This window comes from Epinephelus fuscoguttatus, linkage group LG14 (genome assembly GCF_011397635.1).
Source record: "Epinephelus fuscoguttatus linkage group LG14, E.fuscoguttatus.final_Chr_v1".
Classification (NCBI taxonomy): domain Eukaryota; kingdom Metazoa; phylum Chordata; class Actinopteri; order Perciformes; family Serranidae; genus Epinephelus; species Epinephelus fuscoguttatus.
Genome location: NC_064765.1, coordinates 7,009,156 through 7,030,209, shown reverse-complemented (window position 1 = coordinate 7,030,209; position 21,054 = coordinate 7,009,156). Strand labels below are relative to the sequence as shown.

Genomic DNA, 21,054 nt, shown 5'->3' with positions numbered 1-21,054 from the left:
AGTAGACCCAGTGTTGATGGTGTCACCATATTGTGACTCTTTTTCATCACTGGGAGGAGATCAGGCAGGACTGAATGTTTAGGTTCCATCAGGAGCTCAGACAGTACATGAGGAGGCTCCAGGTGAGTAAAGATTCTGATGCTGGACCCTCTGCTCCAGAACCGGCTGGTTCAGGATCAGCTCTCACTCAGCTCCACTGCCTGTTTATTGGTTCTATAGTGCAAACAGTGATTTGTCATCATCTCTCTAGTTGTGAATACAGGAAATGAAACTTCAGCATTTCATAATTTTCAGACTGTTTCAACTGTTCATATTGTGCCTCTCAGCATATTCAACATTGCTACTGCATTTATTTAAACCTATATTTCCCCTCACTATTCATTACAGACATGACATGTTTGGATATACAAACTATGATCTTGCCACACCAGACAAACTGGGCAAACTATTCCACAAAGAGCCATGTGTTGTAGTTTTTTCTACAACCAATCAAGAGCACACAGTTTAACAAATCAGCTGATTAAATGGGTCAAGTCTGGTGTGCTGTTGCTTGGTTGGAACAGAAACCTGCAGCCACAGCCCTTGCCCATGCCTGTTCTAATTCCATGTCTGTATGAGGACCAGAATCAAGTCCAGTCCTGGTGGTGGACCAGCACCTGCTCCTTCTTCTTCTGTGTCTGGACTCAATCATCAACAACCACATATAGTACAGTGGCACTCTGGAGAATTATGCCTGCAGAGATATTGTCAGTGTGTGATCTTAGCATAGCAATGTCTAACTATATGTAATTTGGGGCTATTGCAGTATTTGCCTTTTATTGTTAATTTCCTGAGGTTTCTTGTGTCCTGCACTGAGCTGAATCTTAAGTGAATAAAAGCTGCTTTTCTAATTCTGCCTTTGTGATTATGTTATTATCCCTTGTCATCCTCAAGCTGCAATAGCTATGTATCTTTCAGTGTTATCAACATTTTTAACAATGTCAACAACAAATATACATATAAAGGATTCAAAAGAACATGATTACAACTGTATAAATGATACCTTTAAGAAGCATTTCAAATAACTATTTCCAATCTTTTAAATTCCACCAGTTAATAAATCTTTACTGTTATTTAAGAAATGTAAAAAAAAAATGCAATAAAAAATGCAATCAAAATAAATATGAAAAAAGAATAAAATTACTACCCAATAGTTGTCAGCTTACTTGATGAAGGACTGGAGGAATGGTGAAGGTGTGGAGGACGTTGAAAGTCTGGAGGATGATGAAGGTGTGGAGGATGAAGGTCTGGAGGATGATGAAGGTGTGGAGGGCGTAGAAAATGATGTCGAAGCAGCCATCTGGTCGTCGTCTTCATCCAAGTCTGACTGGTCACTGTCCTGAGCTATTTCCTCTGAGGACCACAGTAACCACATGGATAAAAGTATTGAATACACATTCATCAGTACATGACAGCAACATCCCACAAGAGGGCAAAACGTAGGCTGCACAACTAAGAAGAATGTGAATATGATAAATTAAGAGAGAAACAAATGAATACAGTTACCACAGAGGTTGTTTTACCTTGCGGATCAATGGAGATCTCATCCAGAGTTTGTCCCTTGAACTCTGCCATTTTCCTCTTTCCAGGGCCATCAGCATTTTGCTGACCTTAGCCAGCTGTAATGTTCCTTCAGGCAGCCTGTAGTATTGGCGGTGAACTCTTATGTCATGACCTAAGAAATCCATGAGGTTGTCCATTTCATTGTCCTTGAGATTGAGAAGCTGGGACATTGTGGCCATGTGTTTCCTCAACTTAGTAGAGGACAGTGCCTCTGGGTTACTGGCCCCACAGGATTGAGCTATCTGTCGAATAACATCCGATCCTCGAAAGTGCGTTAGTGCCTGTGGCCTTGCAAACATGAATTGATTGCTGTCTGGAACTTCGCAGTCATTACGAGTCTTTGCAAGGAGCTCCATTGATGCCTGCATTTCTGGGGTGAGGAGCAGTGGAACTTTACGTCCTCGTTTCCCTCTTATCTCTATCCTTTGAAAATGTTCACACAGTTTCTTCTCCAGGTCAGTCAATGCCAGCTCCACATCAGGATGAGACCAGGTCTGTCGTGCTGTGAAAGAACTGACAGCCATCTTCGAAACCTCCCCCTCTCTTCTGCGGTTAAAAATAATTAACTCACAGAGTGTAAGTTTCAAGTTCTGACCAATTTTTCTTGCTTTTTCAAGTTCAAGTTTTTGTTGAAATCCTTCTCTGTTTATCAATGCACTGATGCATCTTTTTCACGTCCTCCGTGAAGGGCAGGAGCTGTGGCCTGTTCCATTTCGCCTCAGTGAGTGTCCTGAGGGCCTGCGATGAAATGCATTCATTCCATTTTGTGTTGCATATCTGTCTGAACACCTTTGCATTGTGAATGGCCTCCTCGTCACCTGACATCATGCCCTCACATTCGAGAATATTGGCCAACTTTTTAAGGCTATGGCCTAATTTCAACGCTAAGGATGGTGTTGTGTAAGTCCCAGTTTCCTCGCTAAATCCAGCTACCACCTTTACAGCTTCAATCACGCGAGGAAAATTGGCTGGTGCAAAAATCAGACATTTCTTTCAAATTCTGGCTCTGCTGTCCCTGTAGGAGCAAGCGCCCTGTCTCGCGCATCTTTGTCGAATATATTCATGCTTTGTGATATCATGACCATGTTTGTTAAACAGATGTTCACCCAACTTCAATATGAGCCTTTCATTGCGGACAGCATGTGCTACATCATCTTCGTTCATAGAAAGAACCAGTTTCCACAGCTGCTCACTGACACTGTTTGGAACTGGCTGAGTGTATGCACAGAGGGTTTGGACCCTAGACTTTCCTCTTTTGTACCCCTCAGCTGTCCTCTTTAGGTGGCAGATCTTCATGTGTTTCCACAGTGATTTTCTTTTAGATAACCCTCGCAGTTTATACAGTGCATATAATCAGAAGGCTTTACAGGATCGTTTGGTTGCTGACGAGGTATCACAATCCCTTTTCCTTTTGAGCACATCACTATTGTGGATACGGTTCCCCTTATTCCTTAAGAGAGATAACTGAATCCTTCGCTCTTTAGAGCCTTTTGGAAACGCATAATTGCTCTAGCCACATCTGGCTTGTCTTTATGTTTAGACTCTAAATGACGAGCCATTTTACGGTAAGGTTTTGAACAAAATGTACAATAAGATGTTTTGTTGTACAATCTGCCACCATCAGGGTTTTTTTTCAATGTCATTACCATCACAGACTTGTCAGACGATGATCCGCTCTCTTTTGATGTCTGAGGACACCTTTTCTTGCATGGTACAATGACTTCCTCAGCATGATCTGGAGATCTTTTCTGGGCTTTTCTCTTACTCGTCTTTTTTTGTCGTTTGACGTGAGCTGCATCATCGCTGTCCTGACATGTCATGACAGTGACAGAATCATCTGTTGACGGTCCACTCTCTTTGCAGGCAGGAGATGCGTTTTCTTGAGTAGGACAGATACTTTCTGATCTGAATGTGTTTTTGCACTTTTCTCTTCCTTCCAAGTTTGACATCAAGTGAGCTATCACTGCTGGTTACTCCACATTCAGGGACATAGTCATCCTCACTAAATTCAAAACTTGATTCCTCTGACACCAACCCGAGAGCTTCTCTGTCCGGCTAAAAAACAAGAGGTTAAAGTCAGATTTCTAAGTCCTGCTTGGTAAGTATCTGAAATCATTTTTTTCACAGCAGATCTCATTGTTTGAGAAAACAATGACAAGCTCACTATCAACCTGAACAGGTAAGTACTCTAAATAATGCTACTTACAAGCAATAGTAACTAGAATTCCCACTACACATGAAACAGTTACTGGTTTCACGCTATATCACTAGCACTACATATTTGCCATTGCTATTTTACAGTTAAGATTATTCATGTGTATCTATATACATGTACTGTATATCTCACTTGCAATGGTCATGGCCAGTTACTGTGGTAGTTTGGTAGAAGTAGTACTTTGTCTGACATCAGGTTCTCCAATGGCATCAACCAGCAGCTGCCTCTCTGTGTGAAGACTAATGTCTTTCTGTTATGTGTCAGTGTAAACATGGCAACATCTTTGACTGTGCACCTTTTTAACTATAGGCCAGTGGGTGTGAGCAGGTTTGTCACAAAGAGTAAACCCACCAAAAATATGTTATATATGTTACAGTGATCACAAGATCACGGAGTGAGCTGTAGCCACTGAGCATCTGTTAGCTCAGGGATCACAGAGGCTGCAGCACAGTCACTGACAGAAGCTTCTTACATGGCTACAGCTAACTCTGTAGTCACGTGATCACTCTGAAACAAAATTTTAACACTAACATATATAACATATTTTCGGTGAGTTTACTCTTTGTGACAAACCTGCTCACACCCACTGGCCTATGGTGTAAAAAGGTGTGAGGCTACACTGTCAAACACGTTGCAATGTTTACACTGACACACAACAGAAAGACATACTTTTCACACAAAGAGGCAGCTGCTGGTTGTTGCTGTGCATGCAGCGGACACATGTTGTAGTGGTGTGACTAACATAGAATTGAAGTAAACAAATCTGTGTCATGGATCTGCCTCATTTACCTGATCCAGCTAATTAGTCAATATCGGAGCCAATATCCGATCTTAATATCGGATCTACGATCCCTGTTTAAAGGGTGTAGCAGGACTTACTGCTGTATCCTGCTGACAATGTAGAACCAAGGTCCTCTTCCTCTCCTCCTTTTGCCTCTGCCTGTGCCGCCTCAGAGCGCTTTTCACACATGTCATGGTGTGATTTGAGCTTCTGTATATAAAGCATATGGCGACTTTTTGCCTGTGAAACACCAAACACCCGTAAAAATGAAGTTCAAATGTTTTTCACAATTGTTCAGTGAAAGCTATATGGCTTTTCTATTTTGGCATTTAAATCTAATTTGAGGGGACCATGTAAAGAGCCATAGCAAAGAGAAGGATCAACACGTGCTGAACACCATGTATCTTTAGTTGTCTGACCACAGCACATAAAAATATTGTGTCTTAAATGAACAGACAGTATGAGTCTGTTCAGACACTATGAGACTATCTGAGCAGATTCATAGGAGTCAAATCCATCAACTCTGAAACTGAACAGACTCCACAGGATAACACAAACACCAGGATCAGATTGGTGGCCTCCCATAAACTCAGTATTATCTGGTGATTTTACTGGTTTAAATGTTACTTGTAAGAAGATGGCATAACCTACCTCCTCCTCATGTTCAGGCTCACTGCTACCATCGACATCTAAAAATAAAAATCACAGAAAAGGTAAATGTTAAATCAGCTGAGGTTGAGCCTCTCACTGACCAGTTGGAGTTGTCCAGTCTTTGTCTACTAGATGTTGTTACTTGTTCTGAGGTTGCCATCATGGTCAATGTGTTGCATTGCTTCAGTTTAAAGGAGCAGTGAAACAGAAACTGAGTGATGAGCTGCTTTGAACGGGAGAGCAGAACATCATCATCTTAGCTGCTTCAAAACATGACCATAGAAAACATTGATATCGGTTGCCGCTTGTTTTCTCGACTACTTTCACCACCTTCTTCATATTTTTTAGACTATGTTTTCTGCTTTTTCTGATCTCACTGTGTCTCTACCTTATGCTAGGTATTATATTCTTTATAATTTTACTATGAAGAACTTTGTGAATTCTTTCTGTGTAAAGTACTGTAAAAAAATAAACATTACTTACTTACTTACTTACTTCTCTGTTGTTCAACAGACCTTTAATTTGAAGCTACAATTTTTCAACCACTGAACAACTGTGTTCCTGCACGCAAACACTCCTCCTCTGTCCGACTCAAACAGCTGATTTGTGAATCATTACTGTGTGAACCCAGGGTAAGCTTGCAGGGTTCAAGGCTAAGGTTTTTTTTTTTCACTTGCCCGGTCGGGCAAGTTGGTCAGAGATCTACTGGCCCAAAGTCAGTTTTTACTTGCCCTCTAACAATTGTTTAATTTAAGCGGCTATCAAATAACAAAGACTGCAGTTATTTTTATGTTATGTAATCTTTATTCACACTGTATTTATTAATTAAAACAACATATGTCATGTATTGTAGCTTAATTCCTACACAAATATGACAGTGTCAGGGCTTAAAGTGAAAAAATTTGTCAATCATTCTCCGTCTATAATTTTGCGCCCTACTTGAGCCATGCCCACCTCTATTTATTTTTCACCCCTCTCTCCAGTTCTGTTCTACTGAGACCGGGTTTAATATATTTTGCTTCCATCTCTCTGCCCTGCTCTACTCTACTTCAATGCTACTTAGCTCTCTACTCTACCAGTAGACTACCACATCCACCTGTTGCACAAAACACGCACAGCAGTGTTTCCCCTAGGATGGAGTTGTAGCAGCGGAGGTGAAGCACACGCATGAAAAATAATTTTCACATGTGTGAAACTTTTTGTATGCTTGCAAAGCACAGCCTGCTGGGATGTTTCTATGTATCTACTGGCACCAGAAGGGCTCTTTAGGACTAAGTACATACAGTACATGTGTGCACAGTATGAGCAGGTGAAATGTCTGTCTAGCTTACATATGAGGTGTCTCAAGATTTAGGAACATACAATTTTATTGAATATAATAAATAGTGCTGCACGATTTGATAAAAATGTGTGATTGCGATTACAATATAATAATAATGTAATAAATAAATGGTATCATGAGTCTTTTTGCTTGATTCAATGTTTCCCTACATTATATCAGGGGGCACTGACCTGACAGTTATTATTATGGACAGACAGTGTGTCAGTGACCATTAACAGACTGAGCACAGTCAAACACGCTGCTCACACAGCAGTGCAGCGCATCTGCAGATGAAAATTAGCCTGTATGGCTAAATTTGGCACATTTACATGACTTAAGTGATTATGTTAATTAATGTGCACTGTCCCTTCTTAAATAAAATAAACATAAACACAAACTGTACACACAGCGGCGCGAGCCTGTGTTGTGTTCAGGCGTTGTCACGTAAATGACAACGCCTTAGCACAACACAGCAGCATGTCAAGTGGGCCGAAACAGAGCAAAATTGCTCAATTTTTCATTTGTTATGGAGTCCATGATTTCCCTGTGACACATAGAAATGTTTGCTTAACTGTGCTTGGATGTTGTTTTATGAGGCTCTGACAGCTTTCAGTTGTCTCTTTGTCTTTAACGTTACACGGCTTGTCTTTCTCTCGCACTCTTCCTACTTCTCTCTGTGCTGTCTCAAGTGCTGATATAGATTGGTCGTGTTGCGCGGGACGTGGCGACTTTAACTTTTAAACTTTTACACAGCATGTCTTTCTGTTCATGCTCATGCTCATGCATGTTCATGCTGTTCTGCTCATGCTCTTCTTCAGCGTCTGTGTTGGTCACTGCTGCACGCCGGCTGCACGCACCAGGATAGCTTGTGGGCGTGATGTCAACAAACTCCACACACTATAGGAGAGGCATTATTATGTAATCGCACAGCCTGACATCGCGATTGCGACTGCGATTAGATTAATCGTGCAGCACTAATAATAAAGTAAAAAGTCACTTGACATGCTGCTGTTTTGTGCTATGACCTATTTAAGTGTTGGAAGTTGTTATTTACGTGACAACGCCTGAACACAACACAAGCTCAGCATGAGTGCCGTACTGAGCTGCTGTGCGAGCAGCGTGTCTGTCTGTGCGTAACAGCAGTCTGTTGATGGTTATTTACACACTGTCCATTTCAATAACTTTGTCAGCTGACAAACTGCACCGGGCTCGGAGTCAGGTTTGGTCGGGAAAATGCGGCCCGAGCCGCTCTAGCGTGCTCACCTGTGTGTGTGGCGGAACTCCATGCACCTCCATCAGAGCAGAAGAGCACGTTTTAAAATACATTTATTTTATCAATTAGTTATTAACTTTTACTATTTTTAGCAACTTGCCCGATCAGGCAAGTGAGTTGTTAGTTTACATGCCCGACATGAGTTTTACTTGCCCCAGGCAATCGGGCAATCCTTATTGTTGAGCCCTGGCTTGTGTACAGTTATACAGTAGTTCAAGGGTTCACAAACTGTAGCTCCAGAGCAAAGGTCTGTTTGATGGTGAGACATAGGAGAAAATACTCAAATAAAAACATTAACTGATATTGTTTTTTCCTCTTTTTTGATTTAGCTGACATGTGTTAGTGGAGGATCCAGTACACAGCAGCTCCTCACTTGCAAATTATTGGTGGTTACACAATAATTTATATGATTAAATATATAATTATGTCAAAATGCAAACTAACTGAATAATGATGATATACATTTACTAAAGAGTAACAATAACACTAACAGTAGCCTTTAACAGAGGGTTGTGTGCTCGGCTGTCCAAGTTACGTTTCCCATCATTACTGAATCAAGATTCAATATTCTCTTTATCGTCATTCAGAAGAAAACATCAAAGATGCAGAGTAGAACAAAAGTACAAGCATGGCTCGATAAAAAACACAGATAAATAATAAACAGGATGCAAAGAACGATTCAATATATATACAGGTTTCACAAATTACTTTCTGGATTGTGTTCTGGATTACTTTCATACCTGCACATTCAGAGCTGAGTCCTGTGGATCTCAAACTCGGGCCATCCTCCTGTCAGCACAGACACAGTCAACATGTCAGATTACATACAGCAGTCAAAGTAATAACAGCAGTATTCAATCATCTACAACAATAATAGTCATTACTTACTATTTTGTGATGTTTAATTTATTTTTGAAATCACCAATATTATCAAACCACTAACTCAAGTATTGTTCAGTGTTTTCCACAAAATAGATCAGATTCTGGCATGATTCAGTGAAAAGAAGGCAATGTAACTTCACTCAGCAGAACACTTCAATTTCACATTACAACAGCCAATTTCTGGATTGAGAAATGAAAAATGAGCATAACAAGTTTCACGAGTCTCTCTCTCATCCACGCAGTCTGTGTCACGTGAGACACGGCCGCGACCAGAGTTAAAAGTACAAATGGTTAAATCCGACCAACACCCGCCCGTTTATATCCGGTCTTAAGCCCTGGCTAATAGTGTAGCACGTGAAGCTAGCGGTCATGGTCAGCTAACATTAGCTAACAAAGGCTAACCCACACAGCTAACTTCCTAAACTGCATTTTGCGACGTCATTCTCTATTTTCATGCTGGACACAATTGTACAGTTGTTATAAATGTAACTCAAGAAGACATGGCGAGCCTATTTCATTAACTTAATACTCACCGTCTCCATCACGAATCCAGCTCTGTTTACCTCCTCCTCCTCCTCCTCCTCCTCTCTGCCTCCGGGCACTCTGGCGTCACTCGTCAGGCGCAGGTGCGCCAGTCGACAAAGGGCAGTGGGGGAGGGGCATAGTCCGGATGGGGACCTCAAAAATCAGGTTGTGTGTGTTAAGACAGTAATCACCCAGAGTAGGTGGAAGGACTACAGCTTCATAGTAATGGGGACCTCAAAAATCAGGTTGTGTGTGTTAAGACAGTAATCACCCAGAGTAGGTGGAAGGACTACAGCTTCATAGTAATGGGGACCTCAAAAATCAGGTTGTGTGTGTTAAGACAATAATCACCCAGAGTAGGTGGAAGAACTACAGCTTCATAGTAATGGGGACCTCAAAAATCAGGTTGTGTGTGTTAAGACAGTAATCACCCAGAGTAGGTGGAAGGACTACAGCTTCATAGTAAAGACCAGTACTCAAGTTGTAAAAAAAAACAAAAACATCAGGGGGGATGGTGGATTTTATCACAGGGGCACATAATTTGTGCTGATGACAGCGCAGAGGGTCTGCCATAGCACCACTGCTCTTACATAGTTAGGGTCAAATGCACAGGAGAAGTCCAAAATCATTTCTTCTTCTTCTACTTAGGTCAACCGATGATACTAATAATAATCAAAGTCAATTTTGCTTTTAGAATAATGAATTATAGTGTATTTTTCAAAACTTAGTGGTACCACTTAGTGGTATATGATCAAAACTGGTATCTAAGGGTTAATTTTTAATTGTGATTAATTAAATCATAAATTAACCCTATGGGCCCTAGGTCTTTTTAGGGTATTTTTACTGCCTTTACTTTTAAGCTCATATCACAGTCATTATAAAGGCTACATACACATGCTATATCTTGTTTTTTTTCGGGACAATCTGAGCTAACCAGATTTGCCATCATTTCATGTCCTTCTATGTGCCTGTATTTTATATTAATTTTTATATCAATGAAAAGAACAAATCTGTGTGACTAAATTCTTTCATTTTTACATGTATCTCACCATAGCAAGTTAGAAGTTGACATATTCTGCCATATATGAAGAGGAGACTCTCTGGAATCTGGCAATATAAGAACCATGATGCTGGGACATTCTGTCACTTCACAGCTGTCCAAAACATGTGGTTTGTGCCAGGCAGATGTGATTGCCAGTATTTTTCATTATTGCAAGAAATTCCATTGACTCATTCACAAGTCAAAAATGTGTTTTATCTAAAAGAAAGATGCAATATTTACATCTAAGTGTCTCTCTCAGCTTTAACCGATATTGTCCAGCACCTCAAGCCTTCTTACTGTCCTCTTGACAGCATCCCACCTCATCTTTTTAAGGACGTTTTCCATATCATTGGGCCCTCTGTTATGGATCTGATAAATTCATCTTCGTCCCAGCTGCCTTTAAACATGCTGGGGTCCAGCCCGTCATCAAAAAACATAATCTAGACCCCACAGTTTTATCCAACTTTAGGCCTATCTCCAAGCTTACTTTTCTTTCTAAGGTCTTGGAGAAGGTGGTTAATGAACAGCTACATTATTTTATTGATCTAAATGACATTTCCGAGAAGTTCCAGTCTGGTTTTAAGTCACGCCATTGCACAGAAACAGTGCTTTAAAAATTTTAAATGACCTTCTTTTAACAGTTGACTCTGGTAACTCTGCGGTCCTGGTCCCTCTGGATCTGACAGCTGCCTTTGATGCAGTGGATCGCAACCTTCTCCTGTCTCGCTTAAACACCTGTGTGGGCATTAAGGATATTGTTCTTATGTGGTTTCAGTCCTACCTGTCAGACAGGAGCTTCTCTGTCCAGCTTCGGCCACTTCCCCCCTGAGCTGTGGGGTGCCTCAGGGTTCTATTTTGGGTCCCCTCCTCTTTCGATATATATGTTGCCATTGGGATCCATATTTAGAAAGCACAATGTCTCATTTCACCGCTTTAGAGATGACGTACAAATCTATCTGCTTTTAAAAACAAATGAGCAAGCCTCTGTTCAGGTGTTATTAGACTGCCTCAATGATATCCGATCTTGGATGGAAGTGAACTTTCTCTCCATGAACAAAAATCTGGGACCTCTTGGGTCAAAGGTCGTCGCGCAGCGGCCAAAGAGACACATTGTTTTTTTAAAAGCACTGTCTTTTCTTTAATAATTCATCAACGCTTTGAGGTAGGGGGCTGATCTTCCAGTATGTGCATCAGGACGCCACAGACGACCACTGTGCAAAGTTTCAGACCTGTGTGACCTTGGGAAAGGTCAAAGGTCAACCCTTTGAAGGAGATCTGGACAATTTTTTCATACCTTTGTTCCAGATTATCGTTTAGTGGCTCTGGGGGATCCTCTGTTCTCAATCTGGGACCCCTGGGGTCAAAGGTCGCCACGCAGCGGCCAAAGAGACACGTTTTTGTTTTAAAAGCACTATCTTTTCTTTAATAATTCATCAACGCTTTGAGGTAGGGGGCTGACCTTTGAGTATGTGCATCAGGACGCCACAGGCGACCACTGTGCAAAGTTTCAGACCTGTGCGACCTTGGGAAAGGTCAAAGGTCAACCCTTTGGGGCGATCTGGACAATTTTTTCATACCTTTGTTCCAGATTATCGTTGAGTGGCCCTGGGGGATCCTCTGTTCTGAATCTGGGACCCCTGGGGTCAAAGGTCGCCACGCAGTGGCCAAAGAGACACGTTTTTTGTTTTAAAAGCACTGTCTTTTCTTTAATAATTCATCAATGCTTTGACGTAGGGGGCTGATAGTCGAGTATGTCGTGCGCCACAGAGCCTTCTGCTAGGATTTTTTGTCACGTTGCGATACGACCACCGCAGAGCTAGTTAGCTTTGCAGAGCATCTACAGAGTTGGGACTCAGGGAGACTGATACAGGTCTTACGTAAGGCCCGCAGCCCAAGTTTCATGTGGTTTGGTCCATTTTTGTGGCCGTGGCGAGCCTTAATTGGTTCAAAAATGCGAACCTTTAGAAGCCCGCCTCGGAAACTACCGGGCCGATCGGAACCTAACTGATGTCTACCAGCTCATCTTGGGCCCTAGACAAAATATAAAAAAATCAGACTCCTGCGACTTTTAGAAAAACATTTCCTCCCAAACCTCCTCTCTGGTCAAAGGGTGTAAGAGGACATAAGTCTGACAGCTCCTGATTTTGAGTTTCTGAAACAGGCAAAAAAAATCTACAGGACTTTGGGGTTTTTTGTTCCAGATTATCGTTCAGTGGCTCTGGGAGATCCTCTGTTCCCAATCTGGGGCCCCTGGGGTCAAAGGTCGCCGCGCAGTAGTCAAAGAGACACGTTCTTTTAAAAGCACTGTCTTTTCTTTAATAATTCATCAACGCTTTGAGGTAGGGGGCTGACCTTTGAGTATGCACATCAGGACGCCACAGGCGACCACTGTGCAAAGTTTCAGACCCGTGTGACCTTGGGAAAGGTCAAAGGTCAACCCTTTGAAGGCGATCTGGACAATTTTTCATACCTTTGTTCCAGATTATCGTTTAGTGGCCCTGGGGATCCTCTGTTCTGAATCTGGGACCCCTGGGAAAGGTCGCCACGCAGCGGCCAAAGAGACACGTTTTTTGTTTTAAAAGCACTGTCTTTTCTTTAATAATTCATCAATGCTTTGACGTAGGGGGCTGATAGTCGAGTATGTCGTGCGCCACAGAGCCTTCTGCTAGGATTTTTTGTCACGTTGCGATACGACCACCGCAGAGCTAGTTAGCTTTGCAGAGCGCCTACAGAGTTGGGACTCAGGAGACTGATACAGGTCTTACGTAAGGCCCGCAGCCCAAGTTTCATGTGGTTTGGTCCATTTTGTGGCGAGCCTTAATTGGTTAAAAAATGCTAACCTTTAGAAGCCCGCCCCTCGGAAACTACCGGGCCGATCGGAACCTAACTGATGTCTACCAGCTCATCTTGGGCCCCTAGACAACATATAAAAAAATCAGACTCCTGCGACTTTTAGAAAAACATTTCCTCCCAAACCTCCTCTCTGGTCAAAGGGTGTAAGAGGACATAAGTCTGACAGCTCCTGATTTTGAGTTTCTGAAACAGGCAAAAAAAAATCTACAGGACTTTGGGGTTTTTTGTTCCAGATTATCGTTCAGTGGCTCTGGGGGATCCTCTGTTCCCAATCTGGGGCCCCTGGGGTCAAAGGTCGCTGCGCAGTAGTCAAAGAGACACGTTCTTTTAAAAGCACTGTCTTTTCTTTAATAATTCATCAACGCTTTGAGGTAGGGGGCTGACCTTCCAGTATGCGCATCAGGACGCCACAGGCGACCACTGTGAGAAGTTTCAGATCCGTGTGACCTTGGGAAAGGTCAAAGGTCAACCCTTTGAAGGAGATCTGGACAATTTTTTCATACCTTTGTTCCAGATTATCGTTTAGTGGCCCTGGGGGATCCTCTGTTCTGAATCTGGGACCCCTGGGGTCAAAGGTCGCCACGCAGCGGCCAAAGAGACACGTTTTTTGTTTTAAAAGCACTGTCTTTTCTTTAATAATTCATCAATGCTTTGAGGTAGGGGGCTGACCTTTGAGTATGCACATCAGGATGCCACAGGCGACCACTGTGCAAAGTTTCAGATCCGTGTGACCTTGGGAAAGGTCAAAGGTCAACCCTTTGGGGCGATCTGGACAATTTTTTCATACCTTTGTTCCAGATTATCGTTTAGTGGCCCTGGGGGATCCTCTGTTCTGAATCTGGGACCCCTGGGGTCAAAGGTCGACAAGAGCGCCAAAGAGACACGTGGTTTTTTTTAAAGCACTGTCTTTTCTTTAATAATTCATCAATGCTTTGACGTAGGGGGCTGATAGTCGAGTATGTTGTGTGCCACAGAGCCTTCTGCTAGGATTTTTTTGTCCCGTGATGATACGACCACCGCAGAGCTAGTTAGCTTTGCAGAGCGTCTACAGAATTGGGACTCAGGGAGACTGATACAGGTCTTACGTAAGGCCCGAAGCCCAAGTTTCATGTGGTTCAGTCCATTTTTGTGGCCGTGGCGAGCCTTAATTGGTTCAAAAATGCTAACCTTTAGAAGCCCGCCCCTCGGAAACTACCAGGCCGATCGGAACCTAACTGATGTCTACCGGCTCGTCTTGGGCCCCCGAACGACATATAAAAAAATCAGACTCCTGCGACTTTTAGAAATACATTTCCTCCCAAACCTCCTCTCTGGTCAAAGGGTGTAAGAGGACATAAGTCTGACAGCTCCTGATTTTGAGTTTCTGAAACAGGCAAAAAAAACCCTACAGGACTTTGGGGTTTTTTGTTCCAGATTATCGTTCAGTGGCTCTGGGAGATCCTCTGTTCCCAATCTGGGGCCCCTGGGGTCAAAGGTCGCCGCGCAGTGGCCAAAGAGACACGTTCTTTTAAAAGCACTGTCTTTTCTTTAATAATTCATCAATACTTTGAGGTAGGGGGCTGACCTTCCAGTATGCGCATCAGGACGCCACAGGCAACCACTGTGCAAAGGATCAGACCCTTGGTCTGCTCACCCATCACTTGGCGCGATTTAGCCATGAACATTCTGTCTTGGGGGGGGGGCAGGAACATGCATTTACTAAGAAAGTGATTATCAGGCCTACTGGCACATTTGCATAAGGGACATGACTTCCTTGGACGGGCAGGCAGGGCTTGCTTTGACCTGGGGAGCTCAGACACGGCCGCACGCATAGCACAGGCATCCTCCGAGGCCTGCAACTCATCTAGTAGTGAATCCAGGGCTTGTGAGATTTCTGGTTTAATGGATGTCAACGTGCGGGACCGCAGTTCAGTGCCATACCTTTGTTTGATGAGCTTCGGCAGATCAGCGTGTATGAAGCGGAGCCATGTGAGGACAACAAAGTTCTCAAGTGAGGGCGTTAACTCATCCTCAGTCACAACTTCTCCCATGTGGCTGATGCCGGAATCCTTACACAGTAAGTTGTCATCAGTAAAAGCCATCAGACGTTGATACAAATCCTCTGGTCTCTCATCAGGCTCCCGTTTGATAGCAGCAAAGTCAATGAAGTGCACTCCAGTGCACTGAAAGCCGTAATGTAGGCGAATGGCTTGCCATATGCTATCAATGAAAGTGGAGTTTCTGACAATGCTGTGACGAGAGATGACAGGACAGTAATTAGCAATCTGTCCCAGCATGAGCTCCAACGTGGCCACCTTGCGTTCTTTATTGCGACGTTGGGCAGCAGGAACTGGGTCGACGTCACCTGTAAATCCTCGGCATGGAGACGTTTTGGATTTCTTCTCCCATTCTGCACCATTGAGCAGAAATGGGACAAACTCACCATTAAGTGACAGTGTGTACAACAGGTTCTGGTGCCAGTTCTCAAAAGAGTTGACAGTTTCAATCTTGGTTCGGTGCTCTGTGTGAATTAGCCATGATGCGCACTTAGCCACCGTTAGCTCAACTGTGTCTGGTTTTAGGCGTCACTACACTGTGATTCCCCTGACAGTATAGTTACTGTTATGACTTCGGTAGTTGATAATATTCTCTGGTCGTATGTTCGGGAAACGCTGCCACCATGCCAGTAAAGGAGGATGATACACATGAATCACACAACGCAGGTTGAGTAGTGCAGCAGCCGTTTAGTGTAAACAAGAACTGGTACAAAACACAGACCCAGAGGAAGTGACGCCCGGTAACCCCACCGTACATAGCGGAAGTGACGTATGGTCACTATGACAACCACAAACACTACTGGCGCAGAGGGCCTTCTGCTAGGATTTTTTGACCATGTCGCGACACGGCCACTGCAGAGCTTGTTAGCTTTCCAAAGGGTCTATGGAGTTGGGCCTCAGGGAGACTGCTACAGGTCCTACATGAAGCCCACAGGCCAAGTTTCACATGTTTCGGCCACTTTTTGTGGCAATGGCAAGCATTCATAGGTTGGAAAAAATGATTTTTCAAAGCCCCGCCCATCAAAAAGTACAAGTCCGATCGGCACCGAACTGATGTCTATCCGCTCGTCCGGAGCCCCTGAAAAATGTAAAAAGATTCAGACTCGTACGACTTTAGGAAAAATGTTTGAAACAGGCAAAAAAAAAAAAAAAAAAAAAACCCAAACCACACGACTTTGGGTTTATTTTCCTCGGGATTATTGTTTAGTGGCCCCTGGGGATCCTCTGTTCCGAATCTGGGGTCTGTGGGAGATCACTGCCTGGCGGCCAAAAGAACACATTTTACAAACAGTAGCCCAAAAGGAATTTCCTTCCTGGCATTTGAATTTCGAAACTTGAATTTCTTCAAAATTCACAAACGCTTTGAGCTAGGATGCTGAAATTTGAGTATGTGTATCAGGAGGTCACGGCATTGACTGGGTCGAGTTTTAGACCTGGCCTGCGTTTTTTTCAATAATTCACAAACGCTTTGACATGGGGATTAAATTTTCTGCTAACAGGACAACTAGTGCTAACAAACACTGGTTGGGCCTCCTAGTGATCCCTCAGGTGCAGTTATTGTTAATTCACACACTGTGGCTCTTGTAGTTTTTCTGCTAACAGGACAGCCAGTGCTAGCAAACACTGATCAGGCCTCCTAATGATACCTCAGATGCAGTTATGTTCGTCCACACAGTGATGCTTTTAGCTTATTTGCAAACAGGACAACCAGGCTAACACATCTATTTAGTGGAGGTCACTCAGCTGCAATTATTGTTTCTGCCTTTTTAAACAGTGATGATCTCAAGTTCTCTGTGTACGGGACAATCAGCTGTATTGTTGAATACAAAGAATATTGGACCCTTGTGTCTGTACTTTATTTAAGAATCCATATTGCACATGCTTTATCCATATCAAGACTACACTGTGTTCAGTGTTTCCTTTATTCCATGCATCTCTAGTCCTTTGGCTTGTCTTTGTGCTGCTCTGCTCCTCTTTCTTCTCTTCATGTTGCTCCATCAACCAGCGCTAACACTTAAATCTCTCAATAATCATTCAGATTCAGTTATCACTTCTGTTTGTTCATGCATTGACTGTTGTAGCCATTCTGCTAACTAGGACTAATAGTGATAACACGTCTATATAGTGGTGATCATTCAGATGCAATTATTGTTTATTAAGTATACTTATTCACAGTCTGCTGTATTATTGAATATGTAACAAATATACAGGGATGGACCTTCAGCTACATCTGTACTTTATTGATAAATCTACATTGCACATACGCTTTATCCACATCAAGACTACACTGAAATAGTGTAACTTCCTCCTGTCATGCTCTGTTCTTCTCTCCTCTCGCTTCTCTGTCCTCTCTTCATGCTGCTCTGTTCTTCTTCATTCTGCATGCTGCTTTATTGGCTCAAGTCTGTATTTAAATGAGAGTTAGCAAAGATAACATGCATTATAACACTGCATTAGCTGGTACCTATATACCAGTAATCACATCTTACTGTACTTGACTTAAGTATTTACTTTCAGTTTTTCACCATTTGTGACTTTCTCCTTTGTGTATACCCGAATTATAGGCTATTACATGACACTGTGAATACAGAGCCACTCATAGTTATAATTCAAGTATTATTATTATTAAAAGATATGAACAGACTCTGAGAGCAAATTCTATGGTCAGAAAATTGCAGCAAAATGATGGTGAATATTTCTGGAAAGAGGCAAAGATTATGAATGATGGTAAAATACCTCTGCTCTCCATTATTGAATGAGTAACTGGTAGTGTGAAGAAATAGGACGAAGACAGGATAGGAATTTTTTAACTGTGTCAAAAGTGGTGATTTTTGTGTTGGGATGTTCCCCATCATAATGTGGTTATCAGGCCTGATGAAGACAGTTGTGCTATTGGGAAACTGTCTTTAAATAAGTCTTGTGGCCTTGATCAGATTAAAAATTCACAAAAGGATCATTATCAGCACAAGTCTAACCAAAGAAGATGTAGCCTTCTGTCTGTTATCTGCATTTCATTGTCTTCAACAATTAAATGTCTGCATTTGTGAGGAATATATATGTTTACTAACAAGTATAAGAGGAATTTAAAGCTAAGGATCAATTTTGCATGAATACTGGTGTCCTGATGCTGTACACTCATGAATCAGTTGAATCATGTCCTCATTATATTAAATATCTTAAATATAAAATAAAAAGTCAAAATAGAAACAATTAGTTGAATTTAGTAGTAGTTTTAGAAATTGGAGGTAACAGAAATGAATGGTTTGAAAAAGGGATCATAATAATAGTGGAGTCGTACACTTTCAACATGAAGTCGACTGTGGAGGATGAAAAACTTCCTGGCAAGACAAGTGAAGACGAAAGCAGAAGATTGTGGTTTAATATATTACACTGATGTATTATATTTACAATTGTTTTTAAAACAGTAATAAAATCCAAGACTTGGTAAAAGTAAGATCAAAATAGAACTAGTTTTATTGTCTCTAATTGGGTATCATTGATTAAAAAAAAACAACTTAAATTTAAGATAAATTACCAAGCTGTCATTCTACCTTTGACCCATAGGGGGCGCTAGAGAGTGGCACAATATGACACACACAACCATTCCGGTTGAACCCCATGGGGACTGCAGTACCAGTGTGTGTCCACTAAGGGCGCATGAAATTTCACACACTTTCACATTTTTCATGTGTATGACTCCAAGGGGACACTTGTAGGAAATTTCATAAGGCGCCTATATTCTAAGTTTTACGGCTCTAGGAGGCTTCTACCCGTGGGGACCTCATTTTTGGTCCCCACGGTCAATCAGGTCCCCACTGGGTGAGTGTGTATTCAGGTCGATGTCCCCACCGAGATAGAAAAACAAGTGCACACACACACACACACACACACACACACACACACACTCAGTTTCCCATAGTGATAACAAGATGCACCTCCCTCTTCAGCAGAGCATCGGACATATTCAAACCCAGGTAGTCTCTTCTGTATTATCTCACACAATTTAACAGATTTTATATTTAATGTAGGCTGTGACTGTGAAGTAGAATCTTGTTAACGTGAAAAGAGTTTCACTTAACTATTGTGTAATTGAAGGACTTTGGAGAGGGAGGCTCTGTCTGATGAATGTGGCACAGGAGAGAGAGCTGACTGCTGAACAAAGCAATGAGAGCTACTAGCGGAGAGATGGAGATGAGATCGATGTCTGTGTTTTTCTGTATTAAGGACCTGAAAGATATCAACAGTTTGAGTGAAATATTACACAGTTACAGAAAAATTACATCCTTCCTCACAAAAGTGTTGCTGATGTTGATGCTTGTGAGGAAGTGAGGTGTCAAACTGGACGTTACCAGAGTGATTTTTGAAGGAGAATGTTGACAAATGGTCCTCACAAACATTAACACTGAGATTTTTCCGTTCAGACTTTGTGTTTTCTCTTTCCAACGCAGACTTCATCATTCTACCTTCTTCATTTGGGTTTCTGTGCAGTGTTTATTTAAACAACTTTTCTTCTGTCTCTATTTCTCTCTCTGGTTTTCAGGAGGTTCACAGCCAGCTGTGTAACCAGAAGGCTTTGGTCCAGCGCATCATGGAGAGCCTGAAGATGAAGTACTCAGACATGTACACTCTGGTCCCGGCTGAGATCGAAAGCCAACTGCAGGAGGTCAACAAATCGCTGCAGCAACTGGAAATAAAGGTACGCAGGACTTTGATTTAAACATAACTGCTGAATGAATCGCAGAATACAGAGTATGGAAATGTAGAATAGCTGGTTGAATATACAGGAAACTTTAGGGAGGAGTTAATAATAGGATCACATCTGTATATGGTTCAGAAATTACTAAGAAAGAAAAACGAGTGATGACAATGGGATCAGGCTGGTGTGGAAAATCCTAAAAAAATCAACTCAGTTAAAGATAATTTTGTAACAGACATCTCTTCATATGACGCATCTGACAATATTCATAATGTTGGATACAATAAACTACCCTTTTATGGCTTGTGTCCACATAGCGTTTTTTTCTCGTCTTTTTTCGCTCACTCTCAGTGAGAAGCAAGCGTATACGGAGGCTTTTATAGGCCTGTCCTGAGAGTGAAAATTTGTTTCCTTCTGTCATTGTTGATGTTTAAACTTGATTCATCCATCAGGTGGCAGAGGCGGTGGAGAAGAGCGGCCCCGTCCACAGACTGGGGGCAAAGCTGTCTGAGATCCACGCTGGCCTCACGTCAGTTCAGAAAAGACTTGAACAGAAAAGCCCCAATGTGACTCAAGCAAAGATCACTCAGAAGGTGGGTAGTGACAGTGTAAAATAGACTCAGATTTATTCCTCCATGAATTCTGTAATCCAATGCGGTTTTTTGTATTTAAGATTTACCACCTTGAATAACTTTGCAGGTTTGTGATTTATCACTCGTTGTTTTGACCTTTGTGGACTACATTTAAGCGTACACATACAACTAAGAGAGTCAATAAATTGTCAGTAAACCTTTATATGATTTGTGTCTGTGCTCAGCGTGTGTGGGACGAGCTGGATGTGTGGCACTCGGGTCTGGCGGCGCTTGAGGTGGACATGCAGGACTTGGAGAAACCAGAGGAGGCGTTTGCTCTCACTGAGAGACTTGTGGAGGTCCAGCAGCTCCACTCCCATCTCGCCAAGCAGGCAGAGCAGAGGACCACCCTCCTCAGCAAGGTCTTTATTTCCCATTCATTTCTCATCTGAGACTGCCAGTGTTTAAGGACACCTGCCTAATTCCATGCTTATCATTTCAGAGTCGTAATTACAAGCTGTCGTGTCTCCGGATTTGTTTGGTGTCAGGCTGCAAATGTGTTTTTGGTGTTGCAAGTCTTAAATCATGCCGCCCAGAACTGTGTA

At 42.3% G+C, this 21,054-nt stretch overlaps 1 protein-coding gene across 1 annotated transcript in view; it reads left to right on the top strand.

Moving 5' to 3' along the window:
- syne2b (spectrin repeat containing, nuclear envelope 2b) overlaps nucleotides 1-21,054 on the top strand; it is a 235,832-nt gene that overhangs the window by 122,010 nt on the left and 92,768 nt on the right. Inside the window, 3 exon segments of the mRNA XM_049596570.1 lie at nucleotides 19,722-19,877; nucleotides 20,330-20,470; nucleotides 20,695-20,871. Of these exon segments, the coding sequence (XP_049452527.1) occupies nucleotides 19,722-19,877; nucleotides 20,330-20,470; nucleotides 20,695-20,871 (474 nt within the window).